Source organism: Cebidichthys violaceus, unplaced genomic scaffold (genome assembly GCF_023349555.1).
Source record: "Cebidichthys violaceus isolate CVI_PGR_0920_01 unplaced genomic scaffold, fCebVio1.0.p SCAF_35, whole genome shotgun sequence".
In the NCBI taxonomy this organism is placed as follows: domain Eukaryota; kingdom Metazoa; phylum Chordata; class Actinopteri; order Perciformes; family Stichaeidae; genus Cebidichthys; species Cebidichthys violaceus.
Genome location: NW_027176539.1, coordinates 1,460,443 through 1,483,935, shown reverse-complemented (window position 1 = coordinate 1,483,935; position 23,493 = coordinate 1,460,443). Strand labels below are relative to the sequence as shown.

Genomic DNA, 23,493 nt, shown 5'->3' with positions numbered 1-23,493 from the left:
TGAACTTTGAACTTTGAACTCCACAGGGCGGACCGAGAGCTGGTGTCGGGACTCTGCTACGGATCAGGAGCTGTTCAGGTACTGATGGTGATTCTTAACATTACTAATTATTATAGTAGATAATAAAAGTAGTATGTGTGTGTGTGTGTGTGTGTGTGTGTGTATACTGGTATTTCCCTTCGTATGCCTATCTTCTGTAGCCGTGGTGTATAATGTATTTGTTTGTACTTCTACTGTATTCAATAGATTAGTTGCAACAGGTGTAGTGTGTCACATGTGCTTGTGATGCATTATGGGTATTTAAGGCGTTCCCTACTGTGTTTTTTTCGGTTCTGACGCTTCATCCACAGCGACGACGCCGGCGCCTCTCTGAGAATGTTTCTCTAAAACCGTTCATAGTTCATAGTCGTTTGTTAACGTCCGTCTAGCGGCGCCTCCTGGTGTGCAGATCTGTTCCACTTTGTTCCGTACTGTTTAAGGAGTAAGAAGAGCTTTCTCTCCCTGTAGGAGCGAGCTCTCCGTAGAGAAGACCTCGGTGTTGCAGTCGGAGCTGCAGTCGTGTAACCAGCTCCAAGAACTGGAGCCGCTCAACAAGTGTACGTTCATTTTGAGTGGATTCAAATGAAGCACGTCTACACATCCTGACGTCTGCTTTCCCCCCGCAGGGTGCTTGCTGACCATCGTCCTCCTGATGAGGGCGCTGGACCCTCTGGGGTACGAAAAGGAGACGCTCGCTCATTTCCAAACGCTGAAAGTGAGTCCCGACAAAACACAACAACAACAACAACAACAACAACAACAACAACAACACAGCACACGGGTCCATGACACCCGAGCCCTGATTCTGACTCACTCCTCTCCCTCAGGAGGTGGATTCCACGCGCTCCGCTTACTACGACGACCTGTGCAGCAAGTTCATGATCGAGAACACCATCCTGAAGATGGAGTACGCTGAAGTGCGCGTCTTCAGTATCTCCAACAAGGTCGGTTCAGAACCGATCACATTTGGATTTGATGAGCTCGTTGTGATTTTTTTTAAAGTTCTGAACAGCTTTTCTTTCTAACAGAACCTGACCACGTTGTGCCACCTGGACCAGCTGTTACTGGTCACCCACATCAACCTGTCGTCCAATCGGCTGCAGCGACTGCCTCCTCAGTTCTCCATGCTGCAGTGCCTGGAGGTGATGAAGATCCCACTAAACGTGTCTCTTCTTCCTCTTTGGTTCGTCCCACAGTCGGTTGAGTGAAACCTTCTTTCTTTTTTCTTTGCAGGTCTTGGAGGCTGATAACAACTCTCTGGAAAACCTGGAAGGCGTTTATCACCTTCCCAAACTTGAGGAAGTCCTCTTGAAGAACAACAGTATCCTCACATTTAAGATCGTCTTTTATACAGAGCGTGTTCCTGGTTCGACTTCTAACAAACACGAACACAATACAGGCTGAGAAGCTACTAATTAGCCACTTCAGACAGGAATTTAAATGACAATTAGGCACAATGACGAAAAAATGATTTAAACCAGAACAAAGGAATGAAAGTGTGTGTGCTATATAAACCCACGTGTCTCAGATTTGATCCCGACTCCCTCAGAATTTCATTGTTCTGTTGGATTATTATTATTTAAGAGGCACGGCGATGACCTGAACACGAGTTAAATCCACACATTGGAAGAGAAGACAGTTAAAACAACCAACGGGATGGTTCTGATGTTCTGTGTGAGGTTCTCCTCCACAGTCAGTGTTCTACTACAGTACATGAGTTCATAGAAGCAGACAGGAGAACAAAGTGATGTTCTGCTGTGGACGTGTTCTAGACTCCCAAAAGAACCTCTCTTAGTTGAAGTGAACTCTGTATTTACAGACCTTTCTGTTATCTCTGATCTCCACAAAGACACCGGACTCCACTGACAAATGAAGACGTTTCACCTCGCCGAACACGGGAGCTGCTCGTCAACCGCTCCCTCGATCGGTCGGTTAGTTTGTGTTATTGTGTAACTGTTGTGTTTCTAAGGGTTTCGTTCTGATTCACCGAAGTCACACGACAACACAAAGAAAGTAGCTGATAGAGGGAGCGGTTCACCAGCAGCTCCCGTGTTCTGAGAGGTAGAATCACTGTTTTAGTGAATGGAGTCTGGTGGGTTTATTTATAATTTCAGCACATACCTTCTCATGCACATCAAGTCCTCTGGGTTTTTATATTTAGAAGAATTAATTCACATCTCGGTGTCATATTTGACACAAGGATGTCACGTCTGCTCACCACAGCACACGCCACCGGCTCCTTTCGTTCCTTTTGTCTCCCATAACCCAAAAATGCACAGAAATCTCATCGTTGGCGGACCTTCAGCCGCTGGCCTCCTGCCCCAAACTGAAGCGCCTCGACCTTCGCGGCAACCCCGTCACTCAGGTGGCCGACGTGGAGTCGGAGCTGGCGGAACTGCTGCCCTCGGTGTCAGACCTCCTGCTCTGATCGCCGCCGCCGTCGTCGCCGATTCGTCCCTCGAATTAGTTTGCGAAAGAAGCAACCGGGTGTTTGTTCAGTTCGCTCCGCTTGTTTGGGGAGACTGTCAATCACTCCGATCCCCCACAGAGGGCCTGAAGGTCTGACGGTCTGACGCCTTCGGGGGGAACCTGTCAGAAAAACCTCTTTGACACCTTCAACAACATGTCTAGATGTATGTGAGTGAGTGAGCGCTTGATTCTCTATGTTGCATTTCTTTCTACAGATGTCCTCGATACAACATGCATGCGTAGAACCCTGATGACTCGGCGTGCAGCAATGCTGGCTTATTGCTTCTGTGAGCTTTAAAAACGGTCGGATTTGAGAAATGAAGCTTCTTTTTTGTGTTTATTTTTTTAATGTCGTGTAAAGCATTTAATATATGACACTCTACTGTTGCACAGTAAGTCACAGATCCAGTAATAAAACCGCACACATTGTGTCACTGCCTTCCACAACCGCCTCGTGTTCCTTGTGTTCGTCTGATCTTCAGGTTTTTACTGAATGCGCCTTAATTCGTCACCCGTTCATGTTGTGAAAGGTGCGTCAGTCGGCTGAATCGGCCTTCAGTTATTGTCATTGTTCATGTGTTCATGTGTTCATGCGACAACATTTTTCTCAGGGAACCCTTTCGGTGAGTCCTACCTTTTGGGATCGTCTAACCAAAACAAGTCAAACCTTGGTGTTAAACGCAGACATTATTTCAGGCATCTATCCGAAAACACATTCAAACACTTTGACACCAGTGAACAGGAAGTGCAAAAATGCTGACTCATTTCCAGGTTTTAGGACAAATCAGTTTATTGGCACCAAAACACAAACTACGGCTGAGGTTGGTGTCTGAATCCATCCGGTAGCTGTTGAAAGATTTCTTGAGCTGTGAAGCCGGTGTGGTGCCGCTCCTTCCTTTTGTTTATTTTTCTGTTTCCATTGGCATCACAGGAATACGTGTGTCACACTCGACACTTGTTCAGTGCTTCTCTAAATGATGCAACGGATGCTTTTGTTCAGAGTTGAGCCGTCGCAGTGAAAACCGACTCAACCAGTCGGTGTGGATAACTGACGTCTTATCTGACAGACTTTAGGTCTTGCTGTGAACGAGGAGTGGACCCTCCCACACAGGCGGCGATAAAATCCATCATGCTCTGAATTCCATTCAGCTGCTTCAGGGTTAGGGTGGTGTGAATGTTGCTTCGCTGTCGTGACTCACTGAGACGTTTGAGTAACGGGGACAGGAGTCAGGCTTCTTGTTCATTTTACACCTGTTCAGTCAGAATGTCTGCTGGTGGATTTGTTTCTTCTTTATAGATAGTAGATGAGTGAGTGAGACTAATACTGCAATTTTAAAACTGCTCAAAATAGTAAAAATAATAAAGGCAAGACATTACAGCCAAAAATATTGTTTTCATGCACTTGTCAATTTAAATATTTTGGTCAATTTGTCTTCCATAACTCGTCTTCTGTCAGACTAGAGGAAATAAAACATTTATTTTATTACTTTGTTTGTTTACGTCTGTAGATTTCTACTAAATTCACCAAAAGTTACCATCACATAACGCCTCATTTGCATATTTAAACATCACATTTCAGTAAACTTGTAATACAATAAATGCTGGTGTTGATGTGAGTGATGAAGTGGTGAAGTTTGATGGTGATATCTACTAGTTCATGTTGTGACCCTCTTCACCTGGAGACTCTTCTAAATGTCTGGACTTTAACTAAACGTCTCTTTAAAGGAGCTTTTCTATCAATGGAGTTTTTCTCACACTCTGATCCAGAAATCTCCACTTCAGTAGTTCTGACATCCACCAAACTTCACACCTTCATTCCTCTCTGTGTGCTGAAGCTTTCTACTGAGGGGCGTTGTTCACACACCACTCACAGCCATCATAAATGTAAAAACCTTTGACTCTTAATATATCAACAAAATGAAACAAGAATTTGGAACTTGGACTTAAAATGCTTCCTTTGCATATTGAAACATCACATTTCAGAAAACTTGTAATACAACAAATGTGTGTCTCAACGTAAGTAATCAACCGGGGAAGTTTCATGGTGACATCTGTTACTTACATGTTCTACCCTATTCACCTGTGGAGTCTCACCTTAACTGTTTACAGGCCCTCGTTACTCTTCTATCACACCCTCACTGTACCCATGACGGTGGATGTGAATTATCTAATTATGAAGAGATATAATTCATATAATTAAGGAGAAATATCACACTTATGTTGCTTCATATAAATGTAACCTGCAGTGCTTGGCGGCCGGCCTAAATCATTTCAGCTGTTGCTTTTTTGGCAAAATAAGTGACCTGACTGCTGTCAGTGCAGCGGGAGGGCGTGTCCTCACCGCGTCCTCACCTCACAAGTATTTAGAGGTCTGAACTCGTAGCACGTGAAACACAAAGACAAAGCTTCACAGAAGAGTTCTTCCTCCGGTCTGCTCGGTCTTACTTCTTCTGTCGTTGGAACTGCGTGAGTTTGAACCAGCTGTTTTCACACCTGTCTGTGTCTGTATGCAGCCCGATAGATCGGCCATTTGGTTTGTGAATTGACGTTGTTAAACTTACATGCAAACTTCTCTCCTGAGCAGAGAGCTCTCAGATTTAATGCCCAAATAGTTCACTTGATTTATGGGAGAAGGAGACGGAGTTTGTGTGCTTGTCATGTCAGGATTATGCAAATAATAGTTTATATTTCATGCATGATGAACAAGACTGTTCTGAACTGTTCCCTGAATGGATTCTGCTCTCACAACTGCATGTCATGACATATATTTTCTCACTTGTGACTCCCAGCAGCATCTGTAGCAAACCGGTATGATAAGGCGACATGAAATGGACCAAAACATTTGCATTACTTGGCTCAGGGTCAAATTATCAATGATGTCAGTGTTAGTGTGTTAGATTCCCTGGGAAAGCTTTGATTGCGACGCCGCCGGTGAAGCGCCCTTTGTTTCCCCCCCCGTTGTTTTCAACATGAGAGGCTCTCGAGGCGACGGGTCATGAGTGTAGCCGAGGGATGCTCACTGGATCATCACCCTCCTCGAGCAAAATGTAACACATGGGAATGTGTTTTTTTTTTTTTCGTCATGGGAGTGAACTTTGGCTCGATTTGACCAGATTGTCTAGATCTGTACCACAGACTAGATATTAGAAGCGGACGTAGTCGTCGTTACGTCACCCATTGGTTTGTGGACCGCTGTTTTGAAGCCTGCAGTTTGGCAATTTGGACGTCGCCATCTTGACTTTTTGCAACCAAAAAAACGGAAGTGATACCTGACAATCAGCGTGTAGCCCCCGCCCCTAAATCATCCCCTGCTTTATGGTCTGTTTGACTCTAAATGGAGCATAATGTACTAAATGAACATCATGCTGTATTGAATAAATCAAGAGAGAAGTAGAGTCATTTTCTCATAGACTTCTATACAACCAGAGGAGTCGCCCCCTGGTGGACACTAGAGAGAATGCAGGTTCACGACTTCAGCCTTGACTTCACTCTTCAGAACTGGAGGTTGACACCTGGTCTGTACGTGTAATCAGTCGCACAAACACGGGATGATCCTGGCATGTAAACATGCAGACATGTGCCGCCACGGCCCAGAGGGAGCAGTGAGGGTGTCACATGGAGATCTCATATCACAGCAGGATCAGCTGTCGGGCGTCTTCTCATCCACAGCTCGTCGCTCTCGGCTCGGTGAGGGTTGCACCGCCTCGTCTCACTGCGTTAGTTTACACGGCAGTGCAAGCGAACGTCTTATAATCTCTGTATTATGCAGTGATTTTGTTGATCTGTGTGTATCTTTTGTTATTAGGGGGGGAGGGGGGGTCTGAGATATCCTGCAAGAAGACTGTAATCTCAAACATACGGAGCACAATTCTTCTTCTGCTGCCCTAATATTTTTGGCACTGAGGCAGGTGCTGTGGTTTTCATTTTCACTAGTAAACATGTTTGTGAGGCCCCACCCTGCTGCAAGCTGTCACAACCTACTGAGGCTTCCCACTTAGTGTCATTGTGGGGACTTGCAGATGACAATGCATTAATGACAAGATACACAGTCATTGTTTCAACTGCTGGAGTAAATCCGATGCATTTCATTAGCTGAATACACCGTAGCCCAGTGTCAGCTGCTTTTACTGTGTGACGAGCTGAAGCTATCTCGTAATGTGCAGACAATAGAAGTCGGCATGTTTATCCGGTTGTTGTGGATTTATTTCACGCTCATAGTTTCGCTCAGCTGCTTTTAGCCTCCTCTGACAACAATAAATATGACGCACAATCCTGAGCTGGATGAGTCGTTCTCTACTACTGTCTGTGATTCATTGTACTCACTGTCTCAAAATTAATTTGCAATGTGAATGTGGAGAGAAGCCATGTCAGTCCTGCTGTTGCTTCATCGGATCACATAGCATACCGAGTCACTGTTGCCAAGGAACTTAAAGTGCATGTGGGAGAGGGTTTTCGGTGGGTTTGTAGCATTTCTTGACAGCTGAAAATCGCTGCCAGAAAGACAATCAAATCAGACTGAGGTGGGCAAAGAAGAGGCCAAATGAAATGTGGGGGGGGAGATGGGATGGATTTGTAGCATCCACCCAGCTTAAATGTGGATAGGAGTCTAATCTTTGGTGACAAAGCACTTCACACAAAATGTGTTTCTCGGGCACAGTTGTGAATCAGAGCCTGTGCTCACCTCCCCAGAACACCTCCCGGATGCTTTTCACTGACTTAATGAATCAGATTGTAATTCAGCATCAGTGCTCCAGGTGAGTCCCAATGGTTTTGCAGAGTGAGAGCAGCCTTCCTGCTTGATGCCATGAGGGATGATTCTCTGAACGTAGAGAAGATGAACCATTCAAGATGGTTTACTGTATATGTGATTCATTCTCAGTTAGTGGATGAAGTGAATATGTATGAGTTGTTATTCATTTAGCTCCTCTTTGTACTAGGTTACATCGTCAAAATACCTGAGCTGTAGCGTTGGATTTGTGGAAAGGAGGGTTATTAATGTGACACTAAAGATGCCTCTGAGTCATGTGACTTCTGACAATTATCTGTTTTTGCCGCCGCAATGTTGACTACAAAATTACACACGTATTAATAATGCTCTTCATCACCAATGTCACTTATTTCTCAGATAGCAAAGAACAGAAAATGTATGCAGAGAAAATATCAGTAATCGGTTTTGATCGATCGATATCGTCAGAGACTGCCTGACTTTTAATTTTAGGACATTTAATTCACACCACTATTTGACCATCCCGTGTCTGTATTGAGGGCCAGTGCCTTTTATGATGAGCGCAATACCAAGTTTCATCCACAAGATGGAGACACAGACTGTTGGAGGAAAGCCGTGTGCAAAGACTGTTGGCATCAGTGTGCTTATTTATTTGCTTGATGTTTGAGTTGTGTTTCATTTAGGGAAGAATGTTAATCACGAGCTGTTAGCCGAGCTTCTTCCCGTTATGTGGATATGCAGGAAGACGTATGTTGCTACATGTTTAACACGTCCTTATCTGATATTTGTTGTGCGAGTAAAGCATTACATATAATGGGGATTATGTAATTATATTTCAAAAAACAACTAACTATAATCAGCCTAGATTACATAAATAATAATGTGCAATCAGAATATAGTTACCTTGTCAAGGATTACTTACATTTGTCTTACTTACGATAATTATAATATACGTTTATGTCAGCATGTTTAATGTAAGGTATATGATTTGACCAACTGTAAATATGTTCTCCTGTTTATCAAAGTAAGTTACTCCTCTCAGGTTGCCAGTTTTGTTAATGGTGATTTATATTCATGATGATTTATGGATAATTGAGTTTTTATTGCTTGTAATTTACATTGAAAATGAAAGACGAACATTTAGAGTAAGTGCTCCTCTTGGGTTAAAGATTAAAGTCCTACATGTGGACTTTGATTAAAAAACAGTAGCAAAAAGAAAGTAGAGAAAAGAATCAGCATCACATGTTGTAGAATACACACAGTACACTTGTAGTTTGTGTCTTTTTGTCCGGGTCATTTGAAGCGACCAACTGTACATACAGAATATGCTAATTTAATTTAATTCACATTGAAAATGTTTTCAGATGTTTAAAGACATCTATTTATCTAAAAGTATTAAGAATGTTAAAATCATTAGAAAAGTAAACATTTTAATAGTTGTTAAAGTGGTTTTGTTATCTAAAAGTAATGGTTGAATGGTAAGCTAAAGCTTAAAGATAAATTGTTAAAATAGTAAATAATAAATAGTGAAATGGCTAAAAGTAATGATGAAATAGATTTAGCTGAAAGTTATGAATTTGAAACGGCTAAACGTAAAGAAAAATGAGTTGAAAAGGTCTGAGATAGGTAAAAGATAAACAGCTAAAAGTTATCAATAGTTGCAATAAAGCTGCACATAATGACTAAATCTAAAGAAATAGATAAATTCTTCAAATGTCAAGCTTCTATCCTAGTGGTAGTACAACATGTTAACTTGACTGAACCAAAAAAAAAAACAGACAGTTTTGTAATGATGAAACATTAACAATATCCACTTTTACATAACAAATAGTGTTAAATATAATCCGGTGTGGAATTCAAATGGACACATTGGAACATGATGGCTGGCAACCACTTTAATAAATCAATAACTTTTAATTTTGAGCATTTACAAGTTAATCATTTTGTTTATGAATCTTTTAGGGTTCATTTTAACAATATGTTTTGTGATATTAATTCCCAAAAGATGAAGGAAAATGTCTTCTTGATTCAACTCATGTACGAAAAGCAACGAATTAAATGAAAGATTAGCTCACTGATGTAGTTTTTTATTAAAGAAGACGACCTTGTGACCTGTTTTAAAAATGTGTCTCTCAGGATGCCTGTATCAATCAGAGACAGATCTGCAGTGGGTCGGTTTCCATCCATCACTCTCGGATTAGGGGAAGACGAGGAGGAAGAAAAGGAAGAGGCAGAGGAAGACAATGTTGAGGAAGGAAATGCGTGTCGGCGGTGGCTTCGTAAGGTCTGCCCGTGCTGCTGTCCCAAACCCAACGACGATGACATTACCGACACTTTGGTCACAGGGATTGACGAGCCGGAAAAACAGGACGGGATAGATGGCGAGAAGCCGGTGACGGGCGGCAGCCAGCTTGATGGTAACTGACGTCTCAGAGAACTCACGATTGTGTCATCAAACAAAGTAAATGTCAGCCATGAGATTGGCTTCACCCTATTTGGTTTTGTGTTGTTTTTTTCCCCCAGAACTTCTCCTGAAAGTCCAATCTATAGACCTGATGAAGAGCAAATCGGGGGAGAATCGCACAGAGCACCACACAAACCTCTTCCAAAGTGATGACTTCATTATCCGCAGAGGACAGACTTTCCTGATGTGGATTACCTTGTCTCGACCCTTCAGCCCCGACACGGACGAACTTCACCTAGAGCTTAAAACAGGTTAGTCCTCATTTTTGGTGCACTCTCCTACGAATGTCCAGCAGCATGAGCGATCTGTGCGCCTGAGAAAAGCCCCAAAAGAACCTGTTTAAGCAACAACATACTTGGCTACGTTTAAGAAAAGATTGTGTTTTTGGCTTCACTCGGCAGAACAGGAGGTTGCCGCCTGGGTGTTACGCATTGTTTCTACACAGTTTCGTTTTGTGTCAGTAATTACGTATATTATATGGAGTAGGCCCCCTAGTGTTCACAGCAAGGAAATTAATCTCTTTACTGGGAGAGAGGTTCATTTTGTTGGTTTTTTTTCACTGTCCAATCTTCTACAATATGCAAGTATTAACGAAGACCGGTTTTAAAAAACATAAAATGAATTGTCTTTGTGAAATCCCCACATGTTAACAGGGCATTTATCAGTAAACTATTGTCATGTCTGAAAAGCACTGAGTGTGCACTTGCTTTACTGCAGCGCATATAAACCACACTTAACTGTTTGGCAGAGAGAAGTCAAATTCACTCATTGATTTTAAAAATCACTAAATACCCCTCTGGTGAACAAAGCCCGAGCGCCCCCCATCTTTGGGGGCTGTGGGGGGGCTGCGGAGAAAGCTTAGCGTACAGTGCACTCAGTAACGAATATAATGATGTCACATACCTGATTAAACTGCAGAGCCTGGGCTACAATGTCATGTAAGCCATTTGTACACACTCCAAACACAACTCAATAACTAACTAAAGTTATTACCAAATATCAAAATCCATATAGCGCCACCTAGGCAACCCACTCGCCACATTTATGGCTCTAGCTCTGTGCTCTGTAGCTCAATGCAAACAGCCGTTAGCTGAAAACAACGGCAGCAACCTGAGGATTACGGACATATGAGTCATATTCCACTACAACAAACCATCGCCGAGTTATGAACAAAAAAACAACACCAGCAACACAAACCGCAGTATCGATTATGATCAGAAAATGCACCTTACTTTTGTCGTTTTGCAGTGAAAAGAGAAATATTTCCGCTCATTTTCGCCGTTGTATGTGTTCAACCGATATCCTGTGTCTCACTCGAGAAATCTCGGCGATCTCTGTCATTTTACGGAACATGGGGAGGGTTTTAACCTTCGGCAAATCGGATTTTACGTTTCATGATGGATGGCACTTTTTTGATTCTGATTGGCTAACGGTGCTGTCAATCTTTCCCCTGGTGGGGTAAATCAATTCTATTGGCTCTAATGTGTCGAAAGAGGTGTCAATGACCAAAATCGACCAATGGGGGGCTGATAGTACAGCCATGGACAGAGGAGGAGGGCTGGAATCTGGACATTTTTGAATGAACTGAGACACTCAGAGAGGGCTCACAGAGCATTCTGGCCTTCAAATGAAGCCACAACTGCTGTATTTGGATGTATTGAACACCATTAGTGATATATACAATTAAAATATATAGTTTGGTACATGAGAAAATTAAAATGGCACACATTTTGCAAAATGTGTAAATGTGCACATTTTGGAGACCTCGCCTGAAATCTCTGTACTAAAAACCTCTCTAATTTTGTTGTGCTTCACTTTATCAAAGTCAAAATTTGCAGAGAGACTGTTCACATATTGTGCTATGATCTGGAAGAGGTTTCAACCTGCAGCTACATCATTCCTAAGAAATAATTATCCTGAGAGTGCTTTTCTTTTAGGCAAATCTGAAAATGTTCAATTTGTGCTGTGTGCGGATAACTAAGTTAAGGACAACTAAGTAGTTATTTTAAGAAAAAAAATGTTTTGGTTAAAATAACTACAAAGTGCTGGTCGGTGATCCACACTCCCTCACCCCCTTTGTGTGGGCATTTGCCATCTGTTTCATGATTACGTGGATTACATACAAATTGATTTTGAGGGATATGTATCATTACAGCACCTTATTTGTTGTATGTATACAATGCTACGACCAGTGTGATGGTAACTTATTGGTTGTTTTTAAGTCTAGTTTTTTTTGTCTTTTGGAAAATCATGCCACCACTCTCCAAATGGTGGATATTTTGTATCAAAACAGTTTAACAGGAAAGAGCAATTTTTCTCTGCTTATGATCTCGGTTGAAACTGTTTGCAACGTGCTTAAAGAACCCTCACTTCAAAAACGGTATTCTGAGTCGCAACCGAATCTTTTTTTAATAGTTACACTGAGATGAATTACGTGTGTGTGTGTGTGTGTGTGTGTGTGTGTGTGTGTGTGTGTTTACCTTGTCAGGACATTACATTCTGGATTCCTTCCATTTATTTTCTATTTTTTCAAACATATCTCAACAAGATAGGAATGCAGGTGTGGCTCATATTAAGGGAGGTTGAAAAAATAAACCCAGTGACTGAATTCATGAACTGTGCGCTGCTTCTTCTCCTGTTTGGGTATGAAGAACAGCTTCCAAGTGCTATATTCCTTCACAAGTGTGTCCTCTCACCTCCGCAGGGCCGCTGCCAACGGTGTCAAAGGGAACCCATGTGATCGTCCCCCTGGTGGAGGAGTTGAAGGACGACGGTTGGGAGGCTGCCGTTGTGAGACAGGATGACAAAAAGATACTGCTGTCGGTGAATTCTGCTCCCACGGCCGCCATCGGCCGATATCGACTCACCGTGGAAACGACTTGTGCAAACGGCCAGGCTGTCTCCGTGCATGACCCGGCTAATGACGTCTACCTGTTGTTCAACCCCTGGTGTGAAGGTAAACACTGGATTTGCTTCAACAAGACTTTTTTGCTTTACTTTTTGCTTTAACTAAATCTTCCCAGAAAATCTGAGAAACAAGCTCAAAATTAAATTTTAACAAATGGACACTCTTGGACAATTTTGTATTTTGAAGTGTAGACAAATAAAATCTGCAATTAACACCAGTAAAATCCATAAAATTGAAATTTTTCAGATGTTATGTTTCTTTCTTTCAACAGTGACAATCACAATTAACCTTTTATATGGAAAAGAGAGATATAATGGACTGGGTTTTTAGCAAATTAATATTTTCCACCCGTAGTCATGGGCAGGTCGGTACAAGAAGATCAGAAATTAGAATAGCACAGAATACAACCTTTCCACCTCCAATACACACAATATTAGACATCTAAAGCATCTCAAATACAGTACTGAAGTATGCAAACACCCACCACAATCGTACAAACAGGTTTGTTGTGTCAGATGGGAGAAAATGTTCTCACTTGTTCTCCATCAGATGACACAGTGTTCCTGCATTCTGAAGACGAGAGGCAGGAATACGTCCTGAACGACGTCGGACGGATCTACTACGGCACGTCAAATCAGATTGGAGTGCGGACCTGGAGCTATGGACAGGTGAGTGGGCCGTTTGACCGCTCAGCGTTTGGTGGACAGACGGAGCAGCAGAAACTGACTGTTTCCTCTTTTCTGGTTTCAGTTTGATGACGAGATTCTCGCTGCCTGTGTCTTTGTCCTGGAGAAGAGTGGAACTCCTCCGTCTGGGTGGGGAGACCCCATTAATGTGGTGCGAGTCATCTCAGCCATGGTGAGACTATTGTTCCACACCTGATCACCTGACACCCATTGGCAACTATTGGCTGGATCGCCATGACATTTTGCACCGACATTCATTGTCCCCAGAGGAGGAATCCTATTGATTTTGGTGATCCCCTGACTCTTTAACAATTCTGTCAACAACTTGACTGCCATGATTTGTACCATGAATGTTGTCCAAACATTCCCCTCATGATGAATTGTAATAATCCACCATCATCACATCAACATTTTCAAATTTTCCCAATACTTTCATTTGGGACCAAATACCGGTGAAACTAACAAAATTGTGTTTAGCGCTAGTTAGCAAATGTTAGCATGATGATATACACACTAAGATTGTGAACATGGTGAACATTACCTGTTCAACATCAGCGTTGTCACTGTGAGCATGCTTTAGTATCGTAGTACAAAGCACACATGTTGTGTACTTATTTCTATATTTTATCTGTCTATATAAATTGTATTCCTAAAATGGAACAAATTTAGCGTAACACAATTTTACCCCGGAGATCAATTACGTATTTGTGACTCTGATGTTAGGCAGTTGTAAGCATTTAGCTCAAAGCACCCACATGTCATACAAATACACACGATCAATTGTTTCAAAGGCTTTATTGAATGTAATTGAGAGTGAAATATGTATTTTATTAACTAAACATAGATGTTATTAAAGCTGTGCAGCAGGGGAACCGAGTTCATAACTTAAAATTTAGAAGTATAATCATCCACATTCTTGATTTATCTAGATCAACTCCCCTGGTGACAGTGGAGTCGTGGAAGGAGACTGGTCAGGAGACTATTCAGCTGGAACCAGTCCAACCGTCTGGAGTGGAAGTGTAGAGATCCTGAAGGAATACATTAAGAACAACGGCAGCCCTGTGAAGTACGGCCAGTGCTGGGTGTTTGCTGGTGTATTCACGACAGGTCAGCTGATTGTCTGGTGTTTTGTAACACTGTAATAACCATAATAGATTAAAAGGTCAAATGATGGCTAATTAAAATTATTAAGTTATTAGTTACTTTACTGTTGACAAACAAAATCATAATGAATGTTTAATAAGTATTAGTAAGGCTATAATTTATGTTCTTTCAAGATTGTATGTAATATATTAATAAATATTTTGTAATGCATCTATAAACAGGATTTGGATGGCTATTATGAAGTTGCAACTGATTATTATAGTTTGATCATAAATGCACTGTACAGCATGTACAAACCTAAGTTATTAAGTTTGTCAAAGGTTAATAACTGGTTTCTGGTCCATCTATGTAATGTTTATAGATGTTCAACAAACAGTTTCTTGAAGGTTTGAAAATCATTCTGTAATCATTAACAAAATATTTAATATAGTATGTATAATGTTGTGATGTGTGCAGCAATAAACTGTTAGAATAACATGAATTCTAGCAATAATAATAAACTGCTAATAGTGTACTATATAGTGTAATAATGTTATTGCCTTTAATCTGCTATGATACATTAATTTATAAAATGATTTCATATTACACAAACTAATGATAAAATATAGCAAAACTAATAATTAGATTTAATAATTAAAAACATTATTTAATATCCTTTTTTTACAGTAAAATAACTATGTATTAACTAAAATAACATAAAATATAGCCTTACTAATAATTGGTCAAAATGTTCATATTAATTTCATTGTTAACAGTAAAATAATGTATTAACTATTGTTTAGTCAATATACCATTTAACAATGAGGGTTATACTAAAGTATTGTGTATTGATTTTACACTGAAGGTGTTCCACCATTAAATGTCTCACAGACGCTGAGCTCTGCTTTCTCTCCAGTTTTACGGTGTTTAGGCGTTCCCAGTCGAACTGTGACCAACTTCAGCTCAGCTCACGACACAGACGTCTCCTTGACAACGGACGTGTACCTGGACGAGAACCTGAACCCTATAGACCACCTCAACGCCGACTCCATCTGGTTCGTCCTGACGCCGTCGTTGTGACGCCGACCTTTTTTGTTTTTCGCTCTCTGGTTTATTAAGCCTGACCTTGCAGTCTCTCTCTTCCCCCGCAAAAGGAACTTCCACGTGTGGAACGACTGCTGGATGGCTCGTCCAGACTTGCCTCCAGGCAACGGAGGCTGGCAAGCTGTCGACGCCACTCCTCAGGAGACCAGCCAGGGAACCTACTGCTGCGGCCCTGCTTCTCTCGCCGCCGTCCGCAACGGTCAGGTCTTCCTCAAACACGACTGTCAGTTTGTGTTCGCCGAGGTTTGTGGAATTAATTAATTAACAATTCATTTTTAACAATGGGAGCACACACACACACACACACACACACACACACACACACACACACACACACACACACACAAAAGTTGCAAGACATGCAAAAAAGAGTCCCAACAGGAGAAAGACACTCAAAAAGACAGTTTTTTCCTCACATACTTTGACCTACGGGAGTGAACAGATCTTTCTGGTGGTTTTGTGTTGACAGATTCGACGTGTGCTGTGTGCTAATCATGAGCCGTATGGCCGACATCAAACGATGCATGGCGTTTCCCATCTGTTCAGCGCCTTGTTTTCTAACTCCCTTTTTTTCTCTCTCTCTCTCTCTCTCTCTCTCTCTCTCTCTCTCTCTCTCTCTCTCTCTCTCCCCATCTCTTTTGCTTTGTGCGCTCTCAGGTGAACAGCGATAAAATCTACTGGCAGAGGAACATAGATGGGACCTTCAGTCAGATCTTCAGTGAGAAAAAATTGGTGGGCCACTTCATCAGCACGAAGGCCGTTGGCACCGATGAACGCAGTGATATCACAAACCTTTACAAACACCCTGAAGGTATCGTCACGCCAATGGAGATCACATCCACTCAAAAATGGTGTTCGTACTTTATTGAATTAACTCAACAGTTCTGGTCCTTCTCAGGGTCAGAGCAGGAACGCATTGCTGTGGAGACGGCGTGTAGCTATGGCTCCAAAGCAGAGGCCTACTCCTCTCCCACGGCGGAGGACGTCTCCGTGGAAGTGACCATGGACGGCGAAGGGCCGAAAATGGGGGGAGACGCAGAGCTGACCATCACGTTGAGCAACGACAGCTCAGAGCAACGCACGCTCATCCTGCACAGCCAGGTGGAAGTCATATACTACACCGGCGTCCACAAGGCCACCGTCAGGAAGGACAAGACGGAACTGGACCTGCAGCCCAACAAAGGTGAGTGGAGCGTCTTCATCAGGGTGCAGGAAGAAAACGTTACGCAGGCATCAACCGAGGGTTTTTTTTTCACAATCACAAATAATTGAAAAGAAAAAGAAATGCATTTGTGAATCTATTTCCTTTGTGGACACAAAACATAAGTAACAAAGAACAATGCGTTATTCTCACGCTTAAAGGAAGAATTCGGAAAAATATGACTATTTGCTTTCTTGCCAAGATGAGAAGATCGAGTTCACTCTCATTTCTGTCCGTTTAAAGGTAGAACTTGTAACTTTTCTGCATTAAAATGTCTGTAAGTTGGTTGAATTTTGTTTCCAACAATTTTCTGACCTGAGAAATCTATAAATTTAATCAAGCTGACGATGCTTTTCATTGGGCCGCCTGTCAACAGCGTCTCGTCCTCTTTGTGCAGCATCAGCATTGCGGTTGTCTACCAGAAGCTGTTTTTACTTTTACTTTGTATCCATTTTTAACTTGAACTTAAGTGTACAGCGTGTCTAACAATGCACTTATCACAAACGAATATAATGATGTTGCACATCATAATAAACAGCAGAACCTGGGCTACAAGAATATGTATGTATGCTGTTTTTACATGCTCCAAACACAACTCAAACAACCAACTAAAAGAATTACCAAATATCAAAATCCATATAGCGCCACCTAGGCAACCCACTTGCCACATTTCTGGCTCTACTGCTGTGGTATTTTATGAAATACACACACATGTGACCTTCCAAGAAAGCAGACAATCCACTGATTCTGGACATATAAATGAAATCCAGCTACAACAAAGCATCACCAAGATATGAGCCAACGAACACCAGCAACACAAATCGCTTTACACGAAAAAAAAAGCGAAAACGAAAAACTCCAGTAGGCAGAGAGACACAGAGACGGTTCAGAGAGGATTCTGGCCTTCAAAATAAAGCCAAAACTGCTGTATTTGGGTGTATTGAACACCATTAGTGATATACAAGTGAAATGTTTGGAACATGAACAAATTCAAATGGCACAGATGGTGCCAAAATGACCATTTTGGAGACCTCGCTGTACTAAAACCTCCCTAATTTTGTTCTGCTTCCCTTTATCAAAGTCAAACTTTAGACCTGCAGCTGCATCATTGCAAAGAAATAATCATCCTGAAAGTGCTTTTTTATTTTAGGCAAACCTGAAACATTTCAATTTGTGATATGTGCCATCTTCATTTACTCTTAACCAGTAACATATATACTGATATTTACACATCTGAACAAATTTCACAAGAGTTCCCTTTATTATAACACCAATACTATACAAATAGACCTTGTGGTTGCAGAGATATACTTTTTTTAGTATGGGTATGCAATTTTCGAGCGGAGGCCTAAAAATAGGTTTGGTTTTTAAGAGGTTAGGATACACTTTTAGTTCTTGGTATAGCTTTACATTTAAAAGACAAAAATGAGAGCAGGATTCTCATCTACCTCTGAGCAAGAAAGAAAAATCAATACAATTATTTCTTAAACACTTTTACTCTATACAATACTATAAAGCTAAAAACATGCCATGTTGTAAAGATGGAAACGCACTTTTACTATCTTCGGTTTACAGTAAATTCTTTGGAGTGGAGCCTGGAGTACAAAGACTACAAGGACCAGCTGGTGGACCAAGCGGCCCTGATGCTGACGCTGTCAGGCCGGGTCAAAGAGACGCAGCAGGTCCTCGCCACTCAGTTCATTTTCCGCCTCAGGACCCCAGACCTCATCATAAAGGTGGGCCACACAAATCCTCATATATTACTGGTAAGATTAAGATATGAATTCTGATCTGATTTTGGGTTATTTTTCTTCTTCTTCACAGCCAATCGGGAAGGCAGTGGTAGGAGAAGAAATGTCGGTAGAGATTTCTTTTACTAACCCACTACCACAGGTGCTGAAAGCGGTGATATTCCACGTAGAAGGACTGGGCCTCCTCACTGCTAAAAAGATTCATTATGGGTGAGGGGCGGGGGAATCTACTTCTTTTAACTCCATCTGTCTCTTCTGTGATTCACACTGTCATTTCCTGTCCTGTCCTCAGAGATATTGGCAGTCATGCATCCGTGTCTCTGACCGAGCACCTCGTCCCCTCCCTGTCTGGACCGAGGAAATTACTGGCCTCATTGGACTGCAAGCAGCTCACGCAGGTTCACGGGGTGACCGACATCACGGTGGAGGAAAAAAGCAACGGCGCCCTGTAGCGATTCGTTCATATGGAAAGTTAGATGTTTAAAAAATTACCAGAGAGACAGGTAATCATGAAACATCGAAGAGAAAAGTTGGACGGAAGCTTTTATATGCTCTGAAACCAGTCCTAGCTCCAACTCATCACATTTGAATGTCCATCCAGAATTGTACTTTTGTAAAAAACAGGCTCTACATGAAGATCAGGTTTTTTAGGCCTATTTATACGTTGAATATTTATTTTGCTTACTTTGCTATGTGTTGACAGTAATAATTATTTAAATATCAAAATACTGCTGCAAATGCTCTTGTATTATTTAAAGAAAGATATTTTAAAATGTAGATTGTGACATTAGAAAGCAGTGTGTCTCTGGTGTCACGAATGATTGGTTGCCGTAGATTCACGGGAGTCAGTTACGGTGTCGCGCCGCCGTGTTGGAGGACTAGCGGCAAAACAAAAATAAGATACTCCAAAGATACCAGAAGTCATTTTACAGGATACAAATAGTGAGCCACCAATATGTTAAGACGCGTCTGCTTTGCAGAAAGAACTTCAAACTATGATATGTACTCCGACCATTTCATCAAAGTAAGTGTTAGTGTCACAAACCAGGTTGAACGGCCTTGACCAAAAAACGGAGCTGCATTCAACATAACAGTTCAACAAACTATTTATACATTTTGAAGTAACATAAAAGACAAACGTAAACTAACAGAGACATGTGAAGTCAGTAATTTCAGTCATTTTTAGCTAACGTTGATATTTCAGCTACGTCCATCCTGGAATTACCTTTTTATAAACTAAACATTTCCTCTGGTTTAACTAGCTAGCTTCATACATGTCAGGATAACGTCACAGTATCTATATCCAATTTGAAAAAAGAAGACGCTATCAGTCAAATTCATCTTTTACTTTTTTGTGCGTTTTGTCCATAGAATGTATAAAAAACTTGGTCACTTTGATGTCAATGATGAAATATGTAGTTTGTCATTTTGGCCGTTACTAGCTTGTTTTATTGCAACCAGAAGATACAAGAGGGTGGAGCTAAGTGCAACCGAATGCTAAATAAGACATTTTTCCAGGCGACCAAAAATGTTACAATGAGCTTTCATGAAGTGAAAACATGTTCAGTCGCCCCCTGATGGACAGTAGAGAGAATGCAGGTTTAAGGCACATCTGCATTGGCCTCACTTTTAAAAACTTTTGTCTCTTTTTTGCGAGACATAATACACCCAAAATATGGGTGTAGAAAAGTGGACACAGAGTGTCAATAACTGTACAGTGTGATTTAAAAAGTGCCCGAGTTTTAATGTATTAATAACATGAGATCAATATTTCCTTTTTTGATATCGTTGATACCCGTCTATCCCAAGCCCCTAACTTGAAATGAAGGACGTTGCGATATCGCCGGGACGGAATAAAAAAGATCAAAACTGTTGAAATATGAATTGAATGCATGCTTGTTACGGACTGTCACTTCCACTCCCAATATATGATTTCCTTGAGTCAATGTTTGTATGTTTACTGAGAGGAAGCTGCACTGTTTAATATGTATATGTGTTATATGAGGTATGTAAACTTGTTTGAGAAATGCTTGTCTACTTGCGTTCAGTCTTTCTGCTCGTACAGGTCTTCTGTTTAATCTCTTTCGGGGGAATTGTTCCTGCTGTAATGTTCGTCACATCCAAAGAAGGGAATGTTTACTTGTTTATCAACAATATGTATGTTTTGATTATGCCTCTTGAGAGGGTACATTTGATTAAAATATTTCAATGGAGTAAACTCGACTACTAATTGGCTCCAAATGAGGAGAGATTGATGCCACCTGGGCTAAAGTGGCACTAATTATAGAGCTCCTCCGTGATTGGCTGCAGACAGCAGGTGAGATGGTTATAAAAGGTCATGGAAGACCTCAGTCCGGCTGGTCTAAATTTTGTAATGGAGGAAGGCCTGTGTGTTTTGTGTACCTGAGGGGTTTCTCTCATTAATAGTCTGCAGAGGACCCAAAGTGATGAACATGTATAGTTTGTTTCTCTGAATATGTATATTCTTCTAGGAAATCAATGCCTGCATGCTGGTCCATGCTTCCCACTCGCACTACCCACCGTCTTAAAGTTCCACATTGTGATAAGGATTAATCAATGAATACGCATGAGTAGCTAGCAGCTGTTTGCAGCTACGTGATTTGTATTTCTACCGTTTAACAGCTGACGTCAGTTGGCTGGCTGTTCATAGTAGCTCTCTGCTGTGTAATTTTAGCACTTTTAACTTGTGGCATTATTGGCGGCTAAGCTTTTGTTGCTGTTGTAGCTTTTGTCGATGTAGACGTACAACTTGTTGGCATAGCAAGTGTGAAATACCTCCAAACAGCTGACATGTTTGTTCCCTCAGCTATGCGGTCTACCGATGTAATCGGACGTAAACGCAGAACTGAATTCATACCTGATCCAGATATTTAAATCGGCATCGACCCGATAGCGGTATCGAACCGGTGCATCCATCCCTAAAATAAATGGAGTTTTAAACCAAAAAGATATTTGAAGTCAGTACACACCATTTGGAAAAACATGAATAAAACTTATTGCGAAGATAGTGACTATAAATAACATGGAATAGTGGGTACTAATATTTTGAGAAAACAATCCCAACTCACTCAAGCCACTCACAAACCATTTCCTGAGCTTTCAACCATATTAACCTTCTTCATCAGGCAGTTTGTAACCAGTTTTCTCAATTGTTTAAAATAAAATTGTTTTTGATCTTTAATTTGTACAAAAAAGGTGAACGTTACCACAAGGTAATTTGTATGTATGTATGTGTGTATATATAGCCAAGACAAAAACGACAGTAATAATAAAGGGATTTATTACGTCAGTCCTTCAGTCAAGGCCAACAGTTAGCTCAGCTGTCTTGGAAACGGATCTGCTGTCATACGAGCAAAATATAGCAATTATGATTTCATCCATGTTCATTCATAATCCCATGTTAATACTATTGTAAGAGCCATTTTGCTATTGTTTTGTACAACCTCCCACCACTTGAGGGCATAGTGCCGCTGTCAATTAAGCAACAGGTGAATATAATCAGGAGGGTCACTTGATACAGGTACTGCTAATTAGACACAACCAAACATTTAATTAATGTAAATATTATGATTTATTTTGTCTATGTAGAGGAAATGGATTATGACAGAGAAAGTGGTTGTCCTCTGTTTAAGTGAGAAATAAAAAGCCTATATTGGAAACTGGACGTTTAAACAAATAATCAGCAACCGTGGTGACTTTTTTTACCAAGGTATATGTAGCGCTACGTCCAACAAAAGAATGGCCATTGTTGTAATTGTGTGCACACATGACTTTGCGCGTAAAATCCAATGCATTGGTGGTGCCTGTATAAACGAACTGATTGCGTATTCACAAAACTGAATTTGCATAATTGACAAAAGAAGATCACACTGCTGATTCTGAACTCTTAACCGAGACAGAGCCTCGGGTTGCTTCTGGTGATATGGAGTAAAAAAGACTGTTAAATTGACAGAAAAAGCACTTATTGAAAAAATTGTCAACTTGCAAAAACAAAGAAAACTCTACTCAGAGTTGTGCATGTTGTGCTTTAAGAAAAATTGCTGATGATAATCAAAACAGATGTCCAGCAGAAGTAATTGACATGGTCACAAGAAGTCTTTATGTGGATGATCTTTTGAAAAGTTTGCCTTCTAAAGTAGATGCTACTCTAATTGTCAAGAACCTCACTGCTATCTGCAAGTTAGGAGGTTTCAATCTCACAAAGTGGATCGGCAACAGCCGTTAGGTGCTATCGGCAATTCCAGAAGAACATAGATCCAAGAACTTCAAGGAATTGGACCTTGCCAGTTGAACGGGCTCTTGGACTACAATGGTGCATTGAGACGGACACCTTCAAGTTCAAATTTAACATCCGAGAACAACCACACACAAGACGTGGGATGTTATCTATGATCAGTTCTGTCGATGGTCCTTTGGGTTTCTTAGCCCCTTTCACAATCCCAGCTAAGATGATTTTGCAAGACCTGTGTCGGTTGAAATGTGGTTGGGATGATCCAATACCCCAATTCTTTCAACAGAAACCTTGAGTTTGTTTTTTTTGTCTAACTTCAGATTAGATTTCAGAGGAAATGGTGCATAGTTACGAAATCATTTCACCTCAGGTTGATCGCATACCATCTCAAGGTTTCACTCAGACATTCTGATGTAGCATTTCAAAATTAAAGCCCTTCAAAATCGCATGCATGAGCTAACTTCAAATCACATTCATGAGACAGTTTGTTTAACTTCAGATTTGATTGTAGAGGAAATGGTGCATAGTTGTGTTGGTTCTCCTGTCTGTTTCTATGAACTCATCTACTGTAGTAGAACACCGACTGTGGAGGAGAACCTCATACAAACACACTACTAAGACTCTTCAGCTTCATGATTCTTTGTTTTCACCTGAAACTTTTGTTTAGCGACGGATTGAATACAATCAGCGCGGAGATTTCACAGAGCAAACAGCGTCGTTAAGAAGAAGAAGAAGAAGAAATACTTCACTGCTCCTCTTCTCCTTCACGCTTCGCTTCCCCCGATACACTCGAGAGGAATCAATGTGCTT

At 41.2% G+C, this 23,493-nt stretch overlaps 2 protein-coding genes across 3 annotated transcripts in view; both read left to right on the top strand.

Moving 5' to 3' along the window:
* rabggta (Rab geranylgeranyltransferase subunit alpha) overlaps positions 1–2,955 on the top strand; it is a 7,402-nt gene extending 4,447 nt beyond the window's left edge. The window contains exons 11-17 of the mRNA XM_068725407.1: positions 27–78; positions 508–596; positions 666–754; positions 867–983; positions 1,068–1,181; positions 1,273–1,360; positions 2,319–2,955. Coding sequence (XP_068581508.1) covers positions 27–78; positions 508–596; positions 666–754; positions 867–983; positions 1,068–1,181; positions 1,273–1,360; positions 2,319–2,467 — 698 coding nt within the window. The 3' untranslated portion in view covers positions 2,468–2,955. The remainder of the gene's footprint in view (positions 1–26; positions 79–507; positions 597–665; positions 755–866; positions 984–1,067; positions 1,182–1,272; positions 1,361–2,318) is intronic.
* Positions 2,956–4,900: 1,945 nt separating this feature from the next.
* LOC137883847 (protein-glutamine gamma-glutamyltransferase K-like) lies at positions 4,901–20,646 on the top strand. Of its 2 annotated transcripts, none has more exons than XM_068725507.1 (14): positions 4,901–4,974; positions 9,371–9,651; positions 9,785–9,949; positions 12,403–12,654; positions 13,156–13,274; positions 13,357–13,464; positions 14,222–14,399; positions 15,292–15,430; positions 15,530–15,722; positions 16,137–16,290; positions 16,378–16,662; positions 18,256–18,416; positions 18,505–18,641; positions 18,724–20,646. In XM_068725507.1, exons 2-14 carry the CDS (start codon positions 9,372–9,374, stop codon positions 18,881–18,883), a joined length of 2,331 nt encoding a protein of 776 aa, XP_068581608.1. In that variant the 5' UTR covers positions 4,901–4,974; position 9,371; the 3' UTR covers positions 18,884–20,646. The 2 variants fall into 2 exon arrangements, with proteins under 2 accessions (XP_068581608.1, XP_068581607.1); XM_068725506.1 differs by having other exon boundaries at positions 9,758–9,949.
* Positions 20,647–23,493: the final 2,847 nt, after the last annotated feature.

What these genes read in the sequence shown, in the direction of transcription:
- LOC137883847 (XM_068725506.1), top strand. Translation starts at nt 9,372, where the DNA reads ATGCCTGTATCAATCAGAGACAGATCTGCAGTGGGTCGGTTTCCATCC. An exon ending in GGACCTGGAGCTATGGACAG is followed by an intron (nt 13,275 to 13,356) that starts GTGAGTGGGCCG and finishes TTCTGGTTTCAG; the next exon opens with TTTGATGACGAGATTCTCGC. An exon ending in GCTAAAAAGATTCATTATGG is followed by an intron (nt 18,642 to 18,723) that starts GTGAGGGGCGGG and finishes TCCTGTCCTCAG; the next exon opens with AGATATTGGCAGTCATGCAT.